At 37.7% G+C, this 18,873-nt stretch overlaps 1 protein-coding gene across 3 annotated transcripts; it reads left to right on the plus strand.

Moving 5' to 3' along the window:
- The first annotated feature begins 3,417 nt into the window (after positions 1-3,417).
- On the plus strand, positions 3,418-18,172 carry atf7ip2 (activating transcription factor 7 interacting protein 2). 3 transcript variants are annotated; one of them, XM_002939188.5, is made up of 13 exons: positions 3,418-3,586; positions 4,494-5,238; positions 5,336-5,454; positions 6,907-7,041; positions 7,671-7,772; positions 7,918-8,081; positions 8,432-8,502; positions 9,796-9,842; positions 10,658-10,751; positions 11,138-11,301; positions 12,426-12,480; positions 15,359-15,507; positions 15,923-18,172. In XM_002939188.5, exons 1-13 carry the CDS (start codon positions 3,560-3,562, stop codon positions 16,304-16,306), a joined length of 2,256 nt encoding a protein of 751 aa, XP_002939234.3. In that variant the 5' UTR covers positions 3,418-3,559; the 3' UTR covers positions 16,307-18,172. The 3 variants fall into 3 exon arrangements, with proteins under 3 accessions (XP_002939234.3, XP_012826364.1, XP_012826363.1); XM_012970910.3 differs by lacking the exon at positions 3,418-3,586 and adding an exon at positions 3,626-3,828; XM_012970909.3 differs by lacking the exon at positions 3,418-3,586 and adding an exon at positions 4,038-4,334.
- The last annotated feature ends 701 nt before the right edge of the window (positions 18,173-18,873 follow it).

Raw genomic sequence — 18,873 nt, forward strand, 5'->3', positions numbered from 1 at the left:
TGAAGTCACCCAGTGACAAACAGTGGGCACCCTGGCGTAAATAGTGTGAGAATGACAGCATTTTAAATTTAAACCAATAAAATTCAATGGATGAAATTTGATTGGCTGTTAGTGGCCCAACCCACTTTTCCTATTTTTGAACTGCAGTCCCCCATTGACCAACTTTGCAAAGTTTGGGGACTCAGGCATAAATATTTTGAGACTGACAGCATTTTACTTCACCATTGAAAGTAAATGTTGATCGCTCTGCCCACTTTTTTCTAACTTTTAACGACAAATACCCAGTGAGTAACTCTGGAAGGTTAATAACCCTGGAATTAATACTTAAATAATGGCACTAATTTAAATATAAACCAATGAAATTTAATGGGTGGAAATGGATTGGCTGTTGGTGGCTCCGTCCACTTATTCTAACCCTGAATACGTAGTCAGCCAGTGACTGACTGTGCAAAGTTTGGGAACTCTGACATAAATAGTGTGAGAAAGGCAGCATTTTAAATTTAAACAAAAAAAATTCAATAGTTAAAATCTGATTGGCTGTTTGTGGCTCCACCCACTTTTTCTAACTCTGAACCGCAGTTACCTGGTGACTAGCTCTGCAAAGTTTGGGGACCTTAGTATTAATATTTAAAGAATGGCAGCAGTTTAAATGTAAACATATGAAGTCTATAGGCAGCAGTTAAAATTTCCCCACTGAAAACAATGAAAGAAATGGGATTGGCTTTTGGCGGCCCGGGCAACTTTTTGCAACCTTGAGTATGTAGTCACCCAGTGACCGACTGTGTAAAGTGTCTGAACCCTGGCATCAAACCAATAAAATTCAATAGGTAAAAATCTGATTTTGTTGTTGGTGGCTCCGCTCACTTTTTCAAAACTTAAACTGCAGTCCCCTATTGACCAACTGTGAAAAGTTTAGGGACCCTGGTGTTAATACTATGAGAATGGCAGCAGGTTGAATTTCCGTTTTGAAAGTCAATGGGTAAAATCTGATTGGCTGTTGGAGGCTCCCCCACTTTTTCTAACCTTAAACCGCAGTTACCTGGTACCTAACCCTGCAAAGTTTGGGGACCCTGGTGTTATTACCGTATATACTCGAGTATAAGCCGATCCGAATATAAGCCGAGGTACCTAATTTTACCTAAGAAAACTGGAAAAACCTATTGACTCGAGTATAAGCCCCTCAATGGTGCAGCATGAAAAGCATCCATATATACAAAATCTTTAATCCCATAACTAAATATGGCATTTCTGTATTCTTTAAATACAGAAAAATTGCTGTTCTGGATGTCAATGAATACAAAATTATTCTATATAAATTTGATAAAACAACTACTGTGCCACTAGCCATAGAGCTTAGCAAGTTATGTAAACCTCTCATAATATAGAGACCAGTACATCTCTCTCTCTTTTTTATTTTTTCATTCGTGACTGTACATAAGCCTGAGAAGAACTGCATGTGGGTACTTTTGATTTAATTAGGTGAGCAATAATTATGTAAAGAGTTTCAGAGGGGCCTCTTGTGTCAAAGACATCAAAGCTATAACTTCATACCAAATTACACTGTGTGAGGCCTCTTTTTTATAACCCTACCTGCTGCTCTCCAGCTGTTGTTACACTACAACTCCCGATTTGATGAGGTTTTGGCAGTCAGTGGATTACAAAAGTTGTATTCATAAACAGTTGGAGGCTGCATGTTGGACATTTGCTACCCCTTCTCAGAAAATTTTGGATGCAATGAAGTTACATTCTTGACTTTCTTTAGAGCCTTAAGTGATATATTTATTTTATTAAATTCTCTATACTATAAACTTGTAACAGAATGGACTTAGATTTCAGTCTTCCCCCAATATTAATGTAAACCTTGAGTTTTATTATTTTTTGTTACTTTTGGATCTCTTGCCCTTGGACTATATATGACCTGTAACCATGGAGCCTGACTGATTCAATCTGCAGCATCAATGGTTGTTTGCAATGTGACCCTAAAGCAAGACATTGCAAACAACACAAAAGTGAATATAACCAGCACGGCAGGCAAGGTCTTCCCGGGGGGGGGGGGGGGTGCTCAATGGTGCACGGCGTGACAGCAAGGCGGGAAAGGTCGTCGCTGCTTAAGGCCGCCCACGGGGGGGGGGGGGGTGCGCAACGATCGCATTGCATGTAGTTTGAGTGCAGTTACCGTATATATCCGAGTATAAGCCGAGGGTTACTCTTTAAGCACATTTTTAGTGCTTAAAAACTCGGCTTATACTAGAGTATATACGGTTCTGAGAACGGCAGCAGGTTGAATTTCCACCAAGTTTGGGCATCCAACAATCATCATATTTTCATTCAGGCTGACCCCATCACTATATGATTCAACTTTGGGGAGTGTAGCCTCAAAGCTGTAAGATTGGCAGCAGTTTAAATTTCCCCAAAGGGTGAAATTTGATTAGCTGTTGTTGGCCCCTCCCACTTTGGGGTCATCCAATAAATGTTGCTATTTCATTTGGGGTAACCCCATGATTATGTTATTCAAGTTTGGGGGGTGTAGCTTCAAAGCTGTAAGAGTGGCAGCAGTTTGAAAATCTTCCCTGTCAAAGTCAATGGGAAAACTGGGGTGTTTGGAGCGGTGCCACAAAACAATGGGTGTGGGATCGCTTAGAAAAGCACAAGCAACCTGCTCTGCTATAGAGAAAAGAAGTGTGGAGAGTTTGGGTGTTGTACCCCTAAAACTTTACAGTGGCGGTATAGCGGTATTTTTCCGCTTGCCGAAAGTATATGCCATAAACCACGTCTGACACCAGCCTAAATGCACATGCTAAGCCGTAGTTAATACTAAATGGCTTTGCCAGAACATTTTTTTTAAAATAAAGTAATAATAAAGTTTAAGACACCAGCACAGGCAGTCCTTTGGTTAAAAGAAATTGGAGGCAAATATAATGTAACTAAACAAGAGCATACAATGCGCAGGTGCATTTGGGAGTTCAGGGCATAACTTTGGGGTCCCAGCCCCTGCCAGAAATCTTAGGTTTAGAAAAAAATCCAAGACTGGGTTGATAACACCCTAATGACACAGGGTTAGCTGACATCTGGGCTTGCTGCTAGTCTTATTAACACTACTGCACCTCACTGCATTTGCTCTAAATATCTCGGAACTGTTCCAGCTTCTGCAACACACTTGTGTATATAACCAGGCGTTATGCAGGATATAAACATGTATTAATAGTTTTTGTTATTGTCTCGAAAGCCTGCTGTTCCGTTCTATAAAACAATAATATGGTGTAATTTCTGAAGAGCGATTTCCGACCGGCAAAAGACCGCAACAGCGCAAACCACACATTCCTTTTAACTCCCTTCAAATGCCAAACTAAACCCTAACTCGCGTTCAAGTTAGAGATCGAAAGCGGCTTTCCTATTGGCTGGCGGGACGGAGCTCTGATTACAGTGGGCGTCTCAATTCCCTTGCCTGCCGAAACAGTAGTGCGCAGCGATGCCGATTGGTTAGACGCGGGTAGAGGGAGAAGAAGCGTTTCCCGGGGAAACATTACTGATAGAGAAGGGTTCCGTAAACAAAATATTTATGAACTTGGCGCCTGAAGCAACAGAGGTAGGTTCAGTAGACATAGTGCAGTTTGTTTAACTTTTCTATAGTACATAGAGCAGGCACCGGAAGTAGTGTCGGTGCATAGCTGAAGCGTGCGGCTTCGTCTCAGTTGCAAACTCTCTCATTGCTTAGTCTGTCCGTGTCGCCCCATGAGGGAGAATGCTCAAGCGTATCTTTAACTGCATTCCCCGATTTTCAGCACTTGGTTGTGTTGGAAGACAAGAGGCTAAGGAGAGCTTTAAGTGGTCTGTCTGTGATTAGATAGAGAGTACTATACAGGTTAATTGAGAGAGAAATTGCAATCTGCTCACTGCATTTCCTGATGCAAATTACTCATACTATACAGAACATAGCTTGCAAAACTGCAATCCAAAGTCACCAGCTTGTAAGCATACCCCACTGGGTCTAATATATATATATATATATATATATATATATATATATATATATACATACACAAGAGGAGTAATTTGCATCAGCAAATGCAGTGAGCAGATGGCAATTTCTAGCTCATCTGCCACGTTTTTCCCCACTATGCAGCATTTTTCTCAGAATTCCAGCATTGTTACAGTCACAAGGGGTGTTGTTTGCAGGCGATACGTTAAAATTAGCAGAACCATAAGTGCACTGTTGGTGTTACTTCCAGTGTTTGACGTGTGAGTGACCTGTGCACTGGAGTCCTTGGATGCATCTGCACCGCGTTTCTGTTTGCTGTGCTGTACAACATTTAATATTTCTCTTCTCATGCTCTGTGGGTTTGTTATTGTTATGTGTGCCTAAAAGCAAATCAGAATCATCTGTAACATTATAATGCTTATTATGACCCTAGGTTTACTAGTTTGCTTACATTTTGGATATCGAGGTTTCATGTTTTTGAAAATTAACCTTGGTTTTCATTTTCCTCTCCAAGGTAAAAATGGCTGACTGTTCAAATACCTCAGTGAAAAAGATTTTTAGAGCCAAAAAGACGATGACTGCAAGTTGTCGGCAACAGATAGCCATCCTTAATAAGCTAAAGAGCTGCACTAAAGAAGGTATCGCTGTAGAAGGACTTACTTCATTATTACCTACAGATGGAGTTCAGCAGTCGGAAAGAAGCAGCAAAGCAAACTGTCCTGAACAAACCAATTCCAAATTAAGTAAATCATTGGAGTCTCTTAATCAGAACATTTTCTCTAATGAATTAAAAGTTTCAGTAGCACAAATTAATTCCCGAAGTAATACTGGATATTCCTACAAAGAAGCATTTGGTATTTCTAGTGCAAGTGAAAAGAGCCATGGTCATTTTTCAACTTCTATGGTGACTGCTGATGTTTCTCACAATGCAAATTCTGGATTTACAAAACAAAAAGCTGATTATTCATCCCCTAAAAAGCCACCCTTACAAAGCTCTCCAGTATCTAAAGGACTGCAGCATTTAAAAAGCTTTTCTGAAAAAATAAAAGAAAACAGCAATTCTAAAAATGATCAGAATCCAAATTCTGATCTTGCACTGCCATGTCATATAAAGGATAACACTGAAAACATTAAAGGTCAATCAAAAAAAACCTTCAGTACAGTCCATGTTCAGAATTCCACTTCTAGCATTTTTGGGTTGAACAATTTGAGTGAATCTACCACACAAGATCTATCAAATAATTGTGATACTAGTATTGGTAAGTGTTGATTTAATGTGTGCTGGTTCTTTTTCTAAAAATTGGGCAAGCAAAGTAATGTAGAATTCTTGTCAAAAAATTTGTGTTTTGTATTTAGGTGCCAACCAAAGGAAGAGAGTTCATTCGGAAAGCAATGATGTTTCATGCTGCAAACGAAACAACGCTTCATTAAATGTCTGTTCAGAGCCTGAAAAAATTAATGTGATTTTAGAAAAGGTATGTGATCATTCTTATGTATTTAGAAATACTAATGTAGGTAATTTTAAGGGGGCTTACAAGGTGTGTCCCTTCTGCATCTTCATGTTCTTGGCATTGTGGTGCATGCAGTTACATTGTGACATGCATCTTATGTCTGCAGCATTTGTGAGCATGGGGGGTTTTCTTTGGTTCTTTTGTATTTCCCTCACCTTTTTGTACCAATTTTCCCTTTACATTTTGCTTTGGATTTCTGTGCACATACTCCGTAGCGTAGTAATTTGTGATAAGCTTTTGCATACAGAGCCCCCTGTCAGCGTATTATGTGCCGTAACCCCCCCCAACTCTACAGAGGCCCCCTGAAAACCATATATTTTTGTTAAGTACACATTCTGATGAATTCAAAATAGGTAAAGTTATTTTTGTACACCAAAGTTACACATGGCAAAGCTATGCTAAAAACAGATCAGGAACACTAATACAGGGATAAAAATGCAAGAAAACCACAAAAATTGTTCAAATTAGTGAAACGACAAAATAAGTCACACAACAGTGTAATTAGTGATCAGAATATCTGATCCAATAGTCACGCTGTCAAAATAAACAGTTTTTAGGGAAAAGAAACTAAAAACAAAGTGGTAAAAAAAAAAAGTGTTTGTGTGAACATGTGTAAAAGTTGTGTGACAGTTGTGTTAGTGTGTATTTTAGTGTATATAGGTGTATATAAGTGTGCAAAATGAAAAAAAAAATTGTGCTGTAAGTGTGTGTAAGTGCAAAAAAACCCCACCTTACCTGTCCTGAAGCGGGGATCGCAGTCCTGGTCCTCCTGCTGCAGTCCTCATCCGTGGGCCGGCACTTGGGGGGAAGCAGGAAGCGAAGACAAAGCAGCAGACGCGATTCAATCGCGTCTGCTGCTTGGGGGTCGGCCCTGTGATGGAATCGTTGCCCAGGGGGCATCCCTAAAAACTCTCTGCAGAAGCGGCATGTGCAGAGAGTATCTTTATCTGCCAAACAACGTACGGCGCACGTCAGATAAAACCTTTTACTGCAACAACGTACACCATACGTCATTGGCAGTAAAAGGGTTAAAGTAAAAAGTTCTGTGGCACTTGGAGTCATCTGCACTTTTGTTGGAAATGTCATTGAGCTCAGTAAGAATGGATCAGCAAAATAAAGACTCTTTACTTAAGAGTTTTTCTGATAAAAAGCCGAACATATAAATAGTTATATGAATGTGTATATGTAGGGATCCACCAAATACATCATTTGTATATTCTGTGATTCACTTATCCTAATCTGAACCATAATTTGCATATTTAAATATTGTTATACCCTTCAAAGATTTTTAAATGTTTAAGAAAGATTTGATATTCTTATTATTTTTTTTTTTTTTATAAAGGCTTAGTAGTGGTAGCTTTTTATATGCTGTGTGACAAAATGAATGAACATTTTTTCACTTCTATTCGCATACAGATTCAATGCCTAATTGAAAATCGGATACAAAGCTTCTTCAAAGAATCTCTTGATCAAAGAATGGAAGATCTTAGTCGGCGTGTTAGTCTTATTAAATGCATGGGAAACCACGGGAATGATATTGCTCGATACCGTGTAAGTTTGGTATAGGTCTATGTTTGTTTAAAATATAAAGCTGCCTTTATGCAAAATGGATATATGTATATATTAATAAATTGGATTGCTTTGCACCAATATGGATGTATACTGGTTTAGTTACTATGTTGTACATGGTACTTGTTTTGTTGTTAAAGATAAAAATAAATGATTCTGTGAAAGAGGAGAGATCCCATATCTATTCATATATTTTCTGCAAAACAGACCTTTGTTAGTCATGAGACTAATATAAGGCAGCAATGTAAAACCCCAAAACACCTGCTTCCCCCATTGAGTATAATGGAAACTACCTGTTATTATTGGCACAGTTGGTCATTGCTCTGTGAAGACCTTAATGTGTTTTTTTTCTTTGTGCATTAAGGTGTCCATACACGTAGCAATTACCATAGGTCATAGGGCAGATTTTGCTTTTTACCCAGTTTTAATTTATTTTTTAAAATTATTTCTACATGTATATACCTATGTAGCACAAAGCTATCCCAATGTATAGAAATACTGCTGACACACAAATTCATAGTTGCCATGCCATGACTCAGTGTTGTTATGATGCTGTGATACTTTTTATTCTGTGAGTGACAGAAATGAAATTGTTATATTTGCTTTTACAGAGAAAAGCACGGAAACTCGAAAGACGCATCAAATCAGTATTGAGTGTTCAGAAAGAGGCAGAAAAGCAACGCAATAACTTGCATAACATTAAAAGAGAAAAGGTAGAAGACAAAATATTTTTTAAAAATTGCTATGCTGCAATGTCAGTATTTAAATTTCACCTGACTGCTGTTTCATTTCTTGGCCAAACACAATATATCTTCCTCCGTAGTAAGTACAAGAATGAAGAATATATTTTCTTTGCAGGTTGCCACTGTAAATGACAAATTAGCATCTGATCAGAAACTGCTATCAAAAGAGTCTCTAAGCTCATCCCCTAAAACAGTGATCACAACAGATTCACATGAGAAGATCTCAAATATATTAAATACCAAAGACATACAAGGGACAGAATGCAATTATAAAACAAGGTAATCTGTTAGTATTCTTCTTTTGGTAAAACTATAAGTGTTCACTAATGTGCATGGACAATAAATAAAACAGTTTTCAGGTCAGATGTGTGTGTCAGCTAATTGATTTTCTGTTTGTCAGTCCATTGATTTTTCATTGACTGTCAAGAATGGTTTGATAAATAGGGAAATATTGTTGAGTGCTGAGAATCCTTCAGTATTCCTATATTTGATAAATCAACCACTAAGTAGTAATATTATTATTTTATTGGCATGTCGACCATATTCATTAGCTGGTAATATAGGTCCATTTACATAAATGCTCCTTCTACCTATAATTCATTTGTGTATTTTGTTTGATTTTATGACAGCGCAAAAAAAGAAAGTTCTTCACTATTTTCAGACAGTGTTTTACATGCATCCGAAGGATCAGTCTCTTTAGGTATGTACTAATGTATTTAGCACACTCAGTACATTTTATTTTTATTACAGTACTGCTAGACTGTGTTATGCCCTGCATTCTTAAACCATTATATTAATATATACAAGAACACAGCACCTAGAAGTCCATTGTCATGGGGCAGTAAACTATTTTTCTCCATTGTCAGTGTGGACTGCTTGTTTTCAGTTATCAATTTACACCCCTTTTAAAGAAAAAGATACACCTCTTTAAAAAGCAAACACTACATCCTTATTCAAGATTCATTTAATATAGTCCCATCAAATGTAAAAGTAGCATGCACCTAAAATAATTAAAATTTAGCTTTTTGTTGCCAAAATACTGCCCCTTATCTGTCCAGAGCTCCGAGCAAAGATGGTATATGTTTAATGGAACTGGTAATAATAATAATAAAGAATGGTGTACGTTGCATGGACTCATGCTTCTACACAGCTTTTTATTATCCACATACAGTAGAACCCCCATTTTACGTTTTTCAGGGGACCATGGAAAAAAAATTTTAAATCAGGGAAAATATAAAATCAGGGAAATGTGTTAAAGACACATAAATGTAAGCTATTTAAAGGAAATAACTACAGTAACCATTTTTTATTTGCAACTGACACCCCATTGCTACATGACACTGACATAGAGGCACCCCTTCCTCCCTTCTACCCAAAGAGCATTCAGCACTGACACCCCATTGCTACATACAGTAACACTGACACAGAGACACCACATAACATCGACTTCAAAATGTACATCCATAACTCAGCACTGTATTGTTCCTAAAACAAAAATCTGTACCATTTTAAAGAAAATCCGCACCTTGTAACTTGTACCTTTAATGAAGGACTGGTGTTTCTGTTTCCCCCATGCTTGTGCAAATCTCGCAATATTTTGTAAGCTCCCGGATAGGTGCGCATGCGCAGTGTGTATTATGAGGCGATAGTGGTGACGCTGACCTTCCCAAGATGGCGCCTGCGATCGCAAGACATGGGGAGACTTTGCTTCCTAAAATAAGCACCTTTTTCAGATTAAAATGAAGCGATTTGCTAGGGCGAGGCATGTTAAAAACAATGTAAAATGCGGGAAATACAAATGTAAAATCCGGGAAGAGAGCCCATAGAAATGCATACAAATTGGTGGGACCACAACAAAATGGTGTAAATGGCGGGAAAACGTTAAATCCAGGGACGTAAATTCAGGGTTCTACTGTATATGAAAGCATTATTAAATTCAATAGTTTTCTATAGTTTTATGTTTAATTTTACTCTGTCTCTGTGTCTCTGCCAGTTCCACCGCTGAAACCTATCTGTCGGAGGGAATGTTATCTAAAAGAAGTATGTATCAAACTGAACTACGCAGGTTGTATCCATGCTTATGCAGAAGTTACCTGGAAAAGATAAGGATCATGTTGAACATGACTCCTAGAACAGTTTTTAACACAGCCTGACTTTGACTGCTGTATGCAATGGGAATGATGTATCAACTGGATGTTTACAGTATTTTGTTTTATACTCTGTAATTCTGTTTATCTGGAGAGTCCATACCGTAAGACATCAAGGATGCTTTCTGCTAGGCAGGCACATAAAAATATATGAATAGGAAGAGCACCTCTATGCAGTGTTTCAGTATAAAAAGTGTCAAAAAGTAGTACAGGTATGGGATCCCTTATCCGGAAACCTGTTATCCAGAAAGTTCCGAATTACAGAAAGGCCATCTCCCATAGGCTCCATTATAAACAAATAAATCTAATTTTGAAAAATTATTTCCTTTTTCTCTGTGATTATAAAACAGTACCTTGTACTTGATCCCAACTAAGATATAATTAATCCTTATTGGAGGCAAAACGCCTTTTGCGTTTATTCAATATTTAAATGATTTTTAGCAGACTTAAGTTATGAAGATCCAAATTACAGAAAGATCCCTTATCCGAAAAACCCCGGGTCCTGAGCATTCTGGATAACAGGTCCCATACCTGTACTCGGATCATTGCAAACATCTTGGGAGCCTTATGCCTCCGTGGGCATAACAGACAAACCAGTCTGGGGTAAACTAAAATTTACAGAACCCTTGTCAATGGTTGGCTGTGTGTTGGCTTATTTATCATGAATATTTTGTATTATTGAGGCTCCATAATTTTTTCTTTTGGCAGAATAAGAAAAGTAAAAGTATAATAGATCTGACTAAAGATGAAGAAAATGATTGCAAAGAACATAATTCAGTGTGCTTGTCTCACCTTACCAGAAGTAAGTGCAGATCCCGTTAAAGCCATAGATTGTTAAAAGCATATTTTGTACCCTATTCATCTCACTACTTTACCATCTATGTATGGTTGCACAGGTGCCATTTGGGACACATGTTTGCATATCTCTAACCACTAGAGAGGCAAACAGAAAAAGGACCTTTAGGGGGTGATGCAACTTCTGTACCTCCAGCCTTCTGCCGCTTCCCTGAGAATGAGATGCAAACTCTGGGAAAAATTGGCTACTCAGCTTTAGTTGCCCTTCAACAACATTTTTCAAAATGTTTTTTGTAGCTATTTAATATGTTATGAACAATACACTCACATCATGGGTTGTTTCACTGATCTCTGTAAAAAGGTTTTGCTGAGAAAAGCATTCTTTTATTTTAGCACCAGATATAAAGGATATTAAATTAGAAGAATGCGATGCCTGTTTGGAGCAAAAAAATCCAGCATTGTCTGACACAGTGAAAATGCCATTTGAAAACAAAGTTTCTGGGATATGCAATGAATCTTCGGCGATGGAGCTAAGTCCTAAACCTTTGCACACACAGGTAAGAAAAGGTGAATAATTTGTTATCTGGGTTTAAAGGAACAGTAACACCAAAAAAATGAAAGTGTATAAAAGTAATTACAATATAATGTACTGTTGCCCTGCATTGCTACTACTGGTGTGTTTGCCTCAGAAAGACTACTATAGTTTATATAAATAAGCTGCTGTGTAGCCATGGGGGCAGCCATTCAAGCTGGAAAAAAGGAGAAAATGCACAGGTTACATAGCAGATAACTAGTAGATAAGCCCCATATAATGGGGGTTTATCTGTTATCTGCTAAGTAACCTGTGCCTTTTCTCCTTTGAATGGCTGCCCCCATGGCTACACAGCAGCTTATTTATATAAACTATAGTAGTCTTTCTGAGGCAAACACACCAGTTGTAGCAATGCAGGGCAACTGTACATAATATTGTAATTACTTTTATACACTTTCATTTTTTGATGTTACTGTTCCTTTAAGACCCTGGCTTTAAGGAAGTGATACAGTAGGCGATTTATGATGTTTTGTCACAGTTTCCAGACCAGCAGCCAACAAAATAGTTCCTAATGATTTCAGTGGCAATCGTAGGTGTATATGTCAGACTTATGATGCGCAAAAAATATCATGGTATATTGCGGTAAATGGATTGTCCATTTACATCAGTGGCACAAAAGGCAATTTAGGGCAGATGATGAAAATGTCACTTGAAAAGCATGAAGTACACTGCTGCAGTGGTAAGTGTTCCTTAACAAGTACAGAATTCTGCATCAAACAGACCTCTAAACCTGTCTGTAAGGCACTAAGCACCCTGACAATCATGCACTAAATATTGATGAGATTGGTAATCAATCTCATCAATAGATAATAATAAGATTGGTCCTTGTTTATTGCTACAGCTATGATAATTATGTCTTAGTTGTAATATAAATGCTTGTTACCTTAAAACTAGCCAGTACATGGGCAGCTTTGGTATGTCAGTAAAGATACTCTGACCCTGCTAAAATAAGTGCGCTATGCATTTCATTAATTTTGTACAATATGACAACCACTAGGTCCAAACAGTCCAGCTGATCAGAATCTGGACTGCCCCAATCGTATATTTACTTAGTGAGTCTCAAGAGATTTTTTTTTTTTAATTATTCAGTGTAAGAAAACAAAGACTGGTCCGATAAAGGCTGAAGAGCAATATTCTAATAAAGGTAATTAAATTAAATTATGTATTATTTATCTTCTTTGGTAACAGATGTTCTTTAGTGTGAGTGCAACATATAAAAGCACAAAGCCTATAGAAACTTTGGGTGATTTTACATACTTGGATATGGCCAGGAAGAGGAAATGAAAAATGTTCATTCCTAACATTATAATGTGATTGGGAGTAACTGTCAACTCTTTCCCCACCAGGATGCTGCCCCTCCTACATGAATATCTGCCAGTGCCCAACATGGGCACTAGCAAACTGATTTTATCTACCTCTTAAGTTACTTCACATATCATTGTCCATTTTCACATAGGAATTATTAATTCAAGTAACAAACATATTAATAGAGGGCTGTTCACTTTACAGACACTTCGAAACAGTTTTCGTAATCTTTTTCTTAATCGTAATTTTCAGATGCACCAGAAATACTTTTTTCAGCAGCCTTTTATAAAACTCAGGGATTATGCTCCAGAAATAGTGATGTGGCGCTCTGGAAAAACTTAACCTGCACCTGACTGTAACGTACAAAATCTTAATCTGCACCTGTCGCTAACCCACATTGTAGTACCCACACCCAACTCATACCATGTCTTTTTGCTCGTTATGCTACTTCTGTGCATGCCTCTAGTTCCAAAAGGGAATCTTTGCCAGATACGGAGTGTACTTCCCCGGTCCGACATACACCCAACCTGAACCCAAAATGGTTGCCCCAAATTTTAACCCAAACCACCTGACCAATATAAAACAACAAGTCTAAAACGCAGGCCCTACCAATCAATCTACCACCCCAAACTGATTACCAAAAATGGAAATCTCAGAATATCCCCTGGTTGGGTAGAATAATTGCTGCTAAAATGAATGCATTACTGAGAATATTATACTTGTTTAGAACAATACAAATCCAGCTTCCCTCAAGATATATTAAGCTATAACAAACACAGATGAATGCCTTCATCTAGCAAGGGAAAAACCAAGAATAGCGAGTAAAGTATTACAACAACCAAAACTGCATAGCCCTATTAAACATAAAAAGTGGATAACAATAGAAACTAGCTTTCTTCATAATTTGACACTGTCAAACCTGCTATGGCTACCACCGAAAAATAGACCAAATAACTCATTATTGCTGCCTACGACCAAACTAATCCTACTAAACTGGGACACTCACAACAACAAAGGAAAACTAGGCAAATTTCCCTCACTAATGGCTCCAATTACCAACTTACAGCTATTAATACAAGACCTCTGCCTACAAAACTGGTCTGAAAAGGGCATCAACACAATTGCGGATCTATATACAATTAGATCATACCAAACATTTCAAATACAAGAAAAATATCAACTCTCTGATAAGGAGCACTTCACATACCTCAGAATCACAATTTTTTTTAACAAGAACATACCGGATTACAAAACGCCAGCTCACTAGAATTGAGCAACTATGCAGAATTACGGAAAGCGGAGTAAAAGGAATACTATCCACATGCTACTGCTTCCTATTGGAATAGCCACCAGAATATAAGCATCCATTCATGAAAAGATGGGAGACAGACCTGCGAATGGACCTAACTCCAGAGCAATGGACAAATATCCTAGAAGTAAAATCAGGAGCAACAAGATGTACAAATCATTTGAAATCACACAAAAAACTATTCTACAGATGGCATCTAACACCAACCAAGATTAACAAAATCTCAAATACACACTCCCCTCTATGTTGGAGAGGATGCGGTCAACAAGAGATGCTCCTACACATGTGGGGGCATTACCCACCGGTTGCTGAACAACAAGTGTTTAAACTAATAACAAAAGATCTCCAAAGGTCATTACCAAAACAGCGCTACTTTTACATTTCTTGGAAAAGACTTCTGCTCCCTGGAAAAAACTTTTATTCCATATATTCAACACTACGACAACGCATATAGCGAAACACTGGAAAACAGGAGGCCTTTATGATATACAACAAATCATACAAGGATTAGACTTGAGAGCAGCAATGGAAAAAATCGTACCAATAGGCTAAGGCATAAAGCCTTATTAACCAATAACCCTCAGCAGAATATGTAACTGACAAACCTGGTGTCTGTATAAGATATGCATGTTTTAATCTTATTACTATATACTATTTTTGCTTTCACTTCTCTTTCTTTCTTTTCACCTTCACTTTGTTTTCGCGGTAAGGTCTGTACTGTGATATCTTTCCTTCTTCTCTCTCTGAAATGGTTATAACTATTGTTATAGAAAAACAAAACACGAGCTAAGAGCAATATCATTGTTAGCTAGAGCAGTGTTTTTCAACCTTTTTTGGGCAAAGGCACACTTGTTTCATGAAAAAAATCACGAGGCACACCACCATTAGAAAATGTTAAAAAATTTAACTCTGTGCCCAGCAGCAGTGCCCCCCTAGTACACTGGTGCCCAGCAGCAGTGCCCCCCTAGTACATTGGTGCCCAGCAGCAGTGCCCCCCTAGTACATTGGTGCCCAGCAGCAGTGCCCCCCTAGTACATTGGTGCCAAGAGCAGTGCCCCCCTAGTACATTGGTGCCCAGCAGCAGTGCCCCCCTAGTACATTGGTGCCCTGCCTACGGCACACCAGGCAACATCTCGCGGCACACTAGTGTGCCGCGGAACAGTGGTTGAAAAACGCTGAGCTAGAGAAAAATACCAAAAATGTGATATAGCTGCTTATGATCATTAAAAGATATTATAAAAAAACAAAACAAAAAACAAGTCTTTATTTGTAGTGTACAGTCTGAAAACAACTAAAAAAAGTGTTTGGAAGGTGAACAACTCCTTTAATTATGTGACAGAATGAATGATTTTTGTTCTTGTAAAACAGTATGTGTAAAATATTTATACAAATATTCTATATGTTTCAGCAACAGATCTAAAGTTAGAGGGAAAATGTTCTGTTACTCAAGATAATGCATCATTGTTGGATACAACTCAAATGTTATATAAAATCAAAGCTTCGGGATGCAATGAGAGTGAAATGACAAAGTCAAACACCAACCCTCCACATACTCAGGTAAAACACAATCAAGAAGAGAAAATGTCATATTAAGGGTGCATGTACTCGCTCAGCATAATAACAAGCAAAAGAAGACAACATACAGATATAATATAATATATAATATAGGTACTTTTACATTTAGCGGTTAGTCAAATAAAGTTTTTTTTTTTTTTTTTTAAATGACTTTGCTCTAGAATGTAACCACTTATCTCTTTATTGATCATGTCACAGTGATGTAGAAATAGCCATTTCATGATAGCGTACAGTACATTTTGGAGCCTGAAACTGTGCAACTGATAAGCATCTGCCACCAGCTCAAATTTTGTCCATCAATCACCTGCTGAGGGCTCATTGCTGTACTTCCCATTGCCTTCAATGGCAAGTGACCCAAGGCAACAGCTGTCATTCTTTGTTTATCTTTGTCATATAGGTGACCTCATCAAATTGTGATTCTGGATCTAAGAAGCTTCAGCCTCCTCAAAAGCCTGAACTGCGACTGACTCAAGTACAAAATCCAAAGGGAATTGCCCTGTCTTGGAATATTAACAAGACAGATCCAAACTGTGCTCCTGCTGAAAGCTACTGTTTGTATGTCCATAAAGTGGATGCAAGTGTCAAGAAAGTACTATGGAAAAAGATTGGGGAAATAAAAGCATTGCCATTACCTATGGCTTGCACATTAACACAGTTTGTGGATGGCTCCACATATTCTTTTGCTTTGAGGGCTAAAGATCCATCTGGGCGTTTTGGACCTTTATGCGATATTCAGTCAGTTACCTTACAACCTTCAGTAAAGGCTGCAAAAGGCAGTTAATTCTAGTGTAGATGTCACAAGTATACGCCCATATATGTTAGTACATCCACTCATATTGAGTTTGGTTTTAGGTTCTTGTAAGGATTGTTTTATTCTTTTTTCTGTCTGTTACGCTAAGCATTGCACTTGTTTTAGTGGCTTTTTGGAGAATTGGGAGTTTTAACTTAGTAGGTTGGGGAGAGAGAAGTAAAAACCCTAAGGTGAGGACAACAGTAGCAAACCCCATCAGATGTAGTATTCTAAAAAGCTTTTAAATACCCTTATAGCCTAAGCACTACTGAAAAATAACCACCACTACACTTGATGATTTGCTTCTCACTTGCACCATTGCGGATTAGAAAGCCTAATGCTCTAAACCAGGGCTGTCCAATTAGAGGCACAAGGGCCAGATGTTGGCCCTCCAGAGAATTTCTGTTTATATGAGAAATAATGGGCCCCACCACAAGTAATAAGTTGGACAGCACTGCTCTAAACTGTAGCCTTATCTCCAGCATAAATAGTTCCAGTGAGCCTTCTCTTAACATCCAGTGTTTTGCCGTGTTTGGTGAAGGAGGATTATAGTTTTCCTAACCATCACTGGAAAAATTTGGAGGTAAATCACCATTTGATGTGCAGTGTTACACTCCTGACTGATGTTATATATTATAAGCTGAGTGCTTGAGCACAGAAAATACTTACATGCGAATGGGTGGAATTAACCACATGGTGTGCCACATGGTTTTTAGTAACTGTACAACTATTGCTTATTCATTCTTGTTTTATATTCTCACCCTACATTACTGTTTTAATATTGTTGGCTTTGAACACATGGCCCTAAGGGTAGAGACAAGCTGTAGCTCAAAATTTATGCTGTGTGGTTTTGCTTCTGATCTGCACCTCAGACCCCGCCAAGAAGCTGTTATTTGTTTTAATGCATTCTTGTGGTTAAAGGGGCTGTTTACCTTTGAGTTAACTTTTAGTATGATGTAGAGAGTAATATTCTGAGACTATTTGCGCTTGGTCTTCATTTTTTATTATTTGTAGGTTTTTGTTCAGCAGCTCTGTTTGGAGTTTCAGCTGCTATTTGGTTGCTAGAATACAAATTACCTTAGCAACCAGGGTGTGGTTTGTAAGAAAGACTGACGGATGAATAGGAGAGACCTGGATAGAAAACAAAGTACTTAAAAGTAACAATAACAAATTGGTTTTTGGCTCAGGGGTCAGTGACTCCCATTTGAAAGCTGCAAAGAGTTAGAATACGAAGGCAAATAATTTAAAAACTATAAAAAATAATCAAAAAAAAAATTAATTTAAAGGTGAACCGCCCCTTTAATACTAATCGGAAAACAGACTCACAGATAGCAATAAAGAGTAAGTCGGCTTAGTTCATTTTGAGGAAAACAAGACAATTCAACTGCTTTGATTTACTTATTTAGCTACACGGTTAACTTCATATGTCACTGAATCAATACAATCACCACCCCAGCAAATATTATAAATCTAAAATGAAATATATGTACAGTTCTGATATTTTTATAGATTTTAAAAGGAAAATGAGCATTTACAAGTCATTGATTGCCAAAAGTTTATTAATGAACTCTCTGCTTGTAAAACAATGGTTTTAAATGTTTTTTGTTTTTTTTAGGTAAATCTAAACTAGAAAAACTTTTTTTTTTTTTTTTTAAATAGTGTCTGTATACATGAGTGCATACAGTATTTTGCTTTGTATCACAATATGAAGATAACCTACTACCTGCTCTGGGGAATAAGGTGGGTAGAAATGTATATATTAGCAAGCTTTACTTTGATATACCTCCCTTACAGTACTGAACTTCAGCCAGTTTATATGTGAAAAGCAACATCACTATTTTTTAAGAAAAGTTTGTATATTTCTAACAGAATTAGCTGCATCGATGGTTACAAGTAATGCGGCCACATATCCACACTAGGGAAATGTGAGTTTAGAGCTTTCAAACTTACCCACATTCTATTCATTCGTTGGATTTTTAGAAGCATATCTATCAATGGTTGAAAGTTATAACTCGCCATTTGATAAATAAGCTTCTAAAAATCCCATAAGAATGAATAGATCATGGGTGAGTTTTTATGTATTAAGCTCTAAACTTACATTTTGATAAATCTGCCCTTTGGTCATCAAAGTGAGAGCTGTATGGCTGTTCATTGTTAAACTTTGCATCCCCTGGATATTGTTAGAGATTTGAACCCCTGTCTTACTGAGCTTTTTGAGTAGCAAGAAAACAGGCAGGAAACATTTATTTAAGTTAAAGGGATTTTTAGTTTAGGGGTGAACATTTTGCTTTACCCATCTGCAAGCCTGGAAGGTGGTGTGCACATTCAGCATAATAAGGGATTAATAAGAGGTTCTCTACAAATAAATGTAAATGCTACTTATGTTACAGCTGGGTTCTAATAGTTGTTCAGTATTATAGTTGTGCCTGCATATAACAAAGAAACAAACGAAAACATTTACTTACCTAGCCAAAGCTTAAAGGAGAAGGAAAGGCTAAGTCACTTGGGGGTGCCAAACCTTACCTTTTACCCCGGGCTGGTGCCCCTGTACGGAGAGA

Source organism: Xenopus tropicalis, chromosome 9 (genome assembly GCF_000004195.4).
Source record: "Xenopus tropicalis strain Nigerian chromosome 9, UCB_Xtro_10.0, whole genome shotgun sequence".
In the NCBI taxonomy this organism is placed as follows: Eukaryota; Metazoa; Chordata; class Amphibia; order Anura; family Pipidae; genus Xenopus; species Xenopus tropicalis.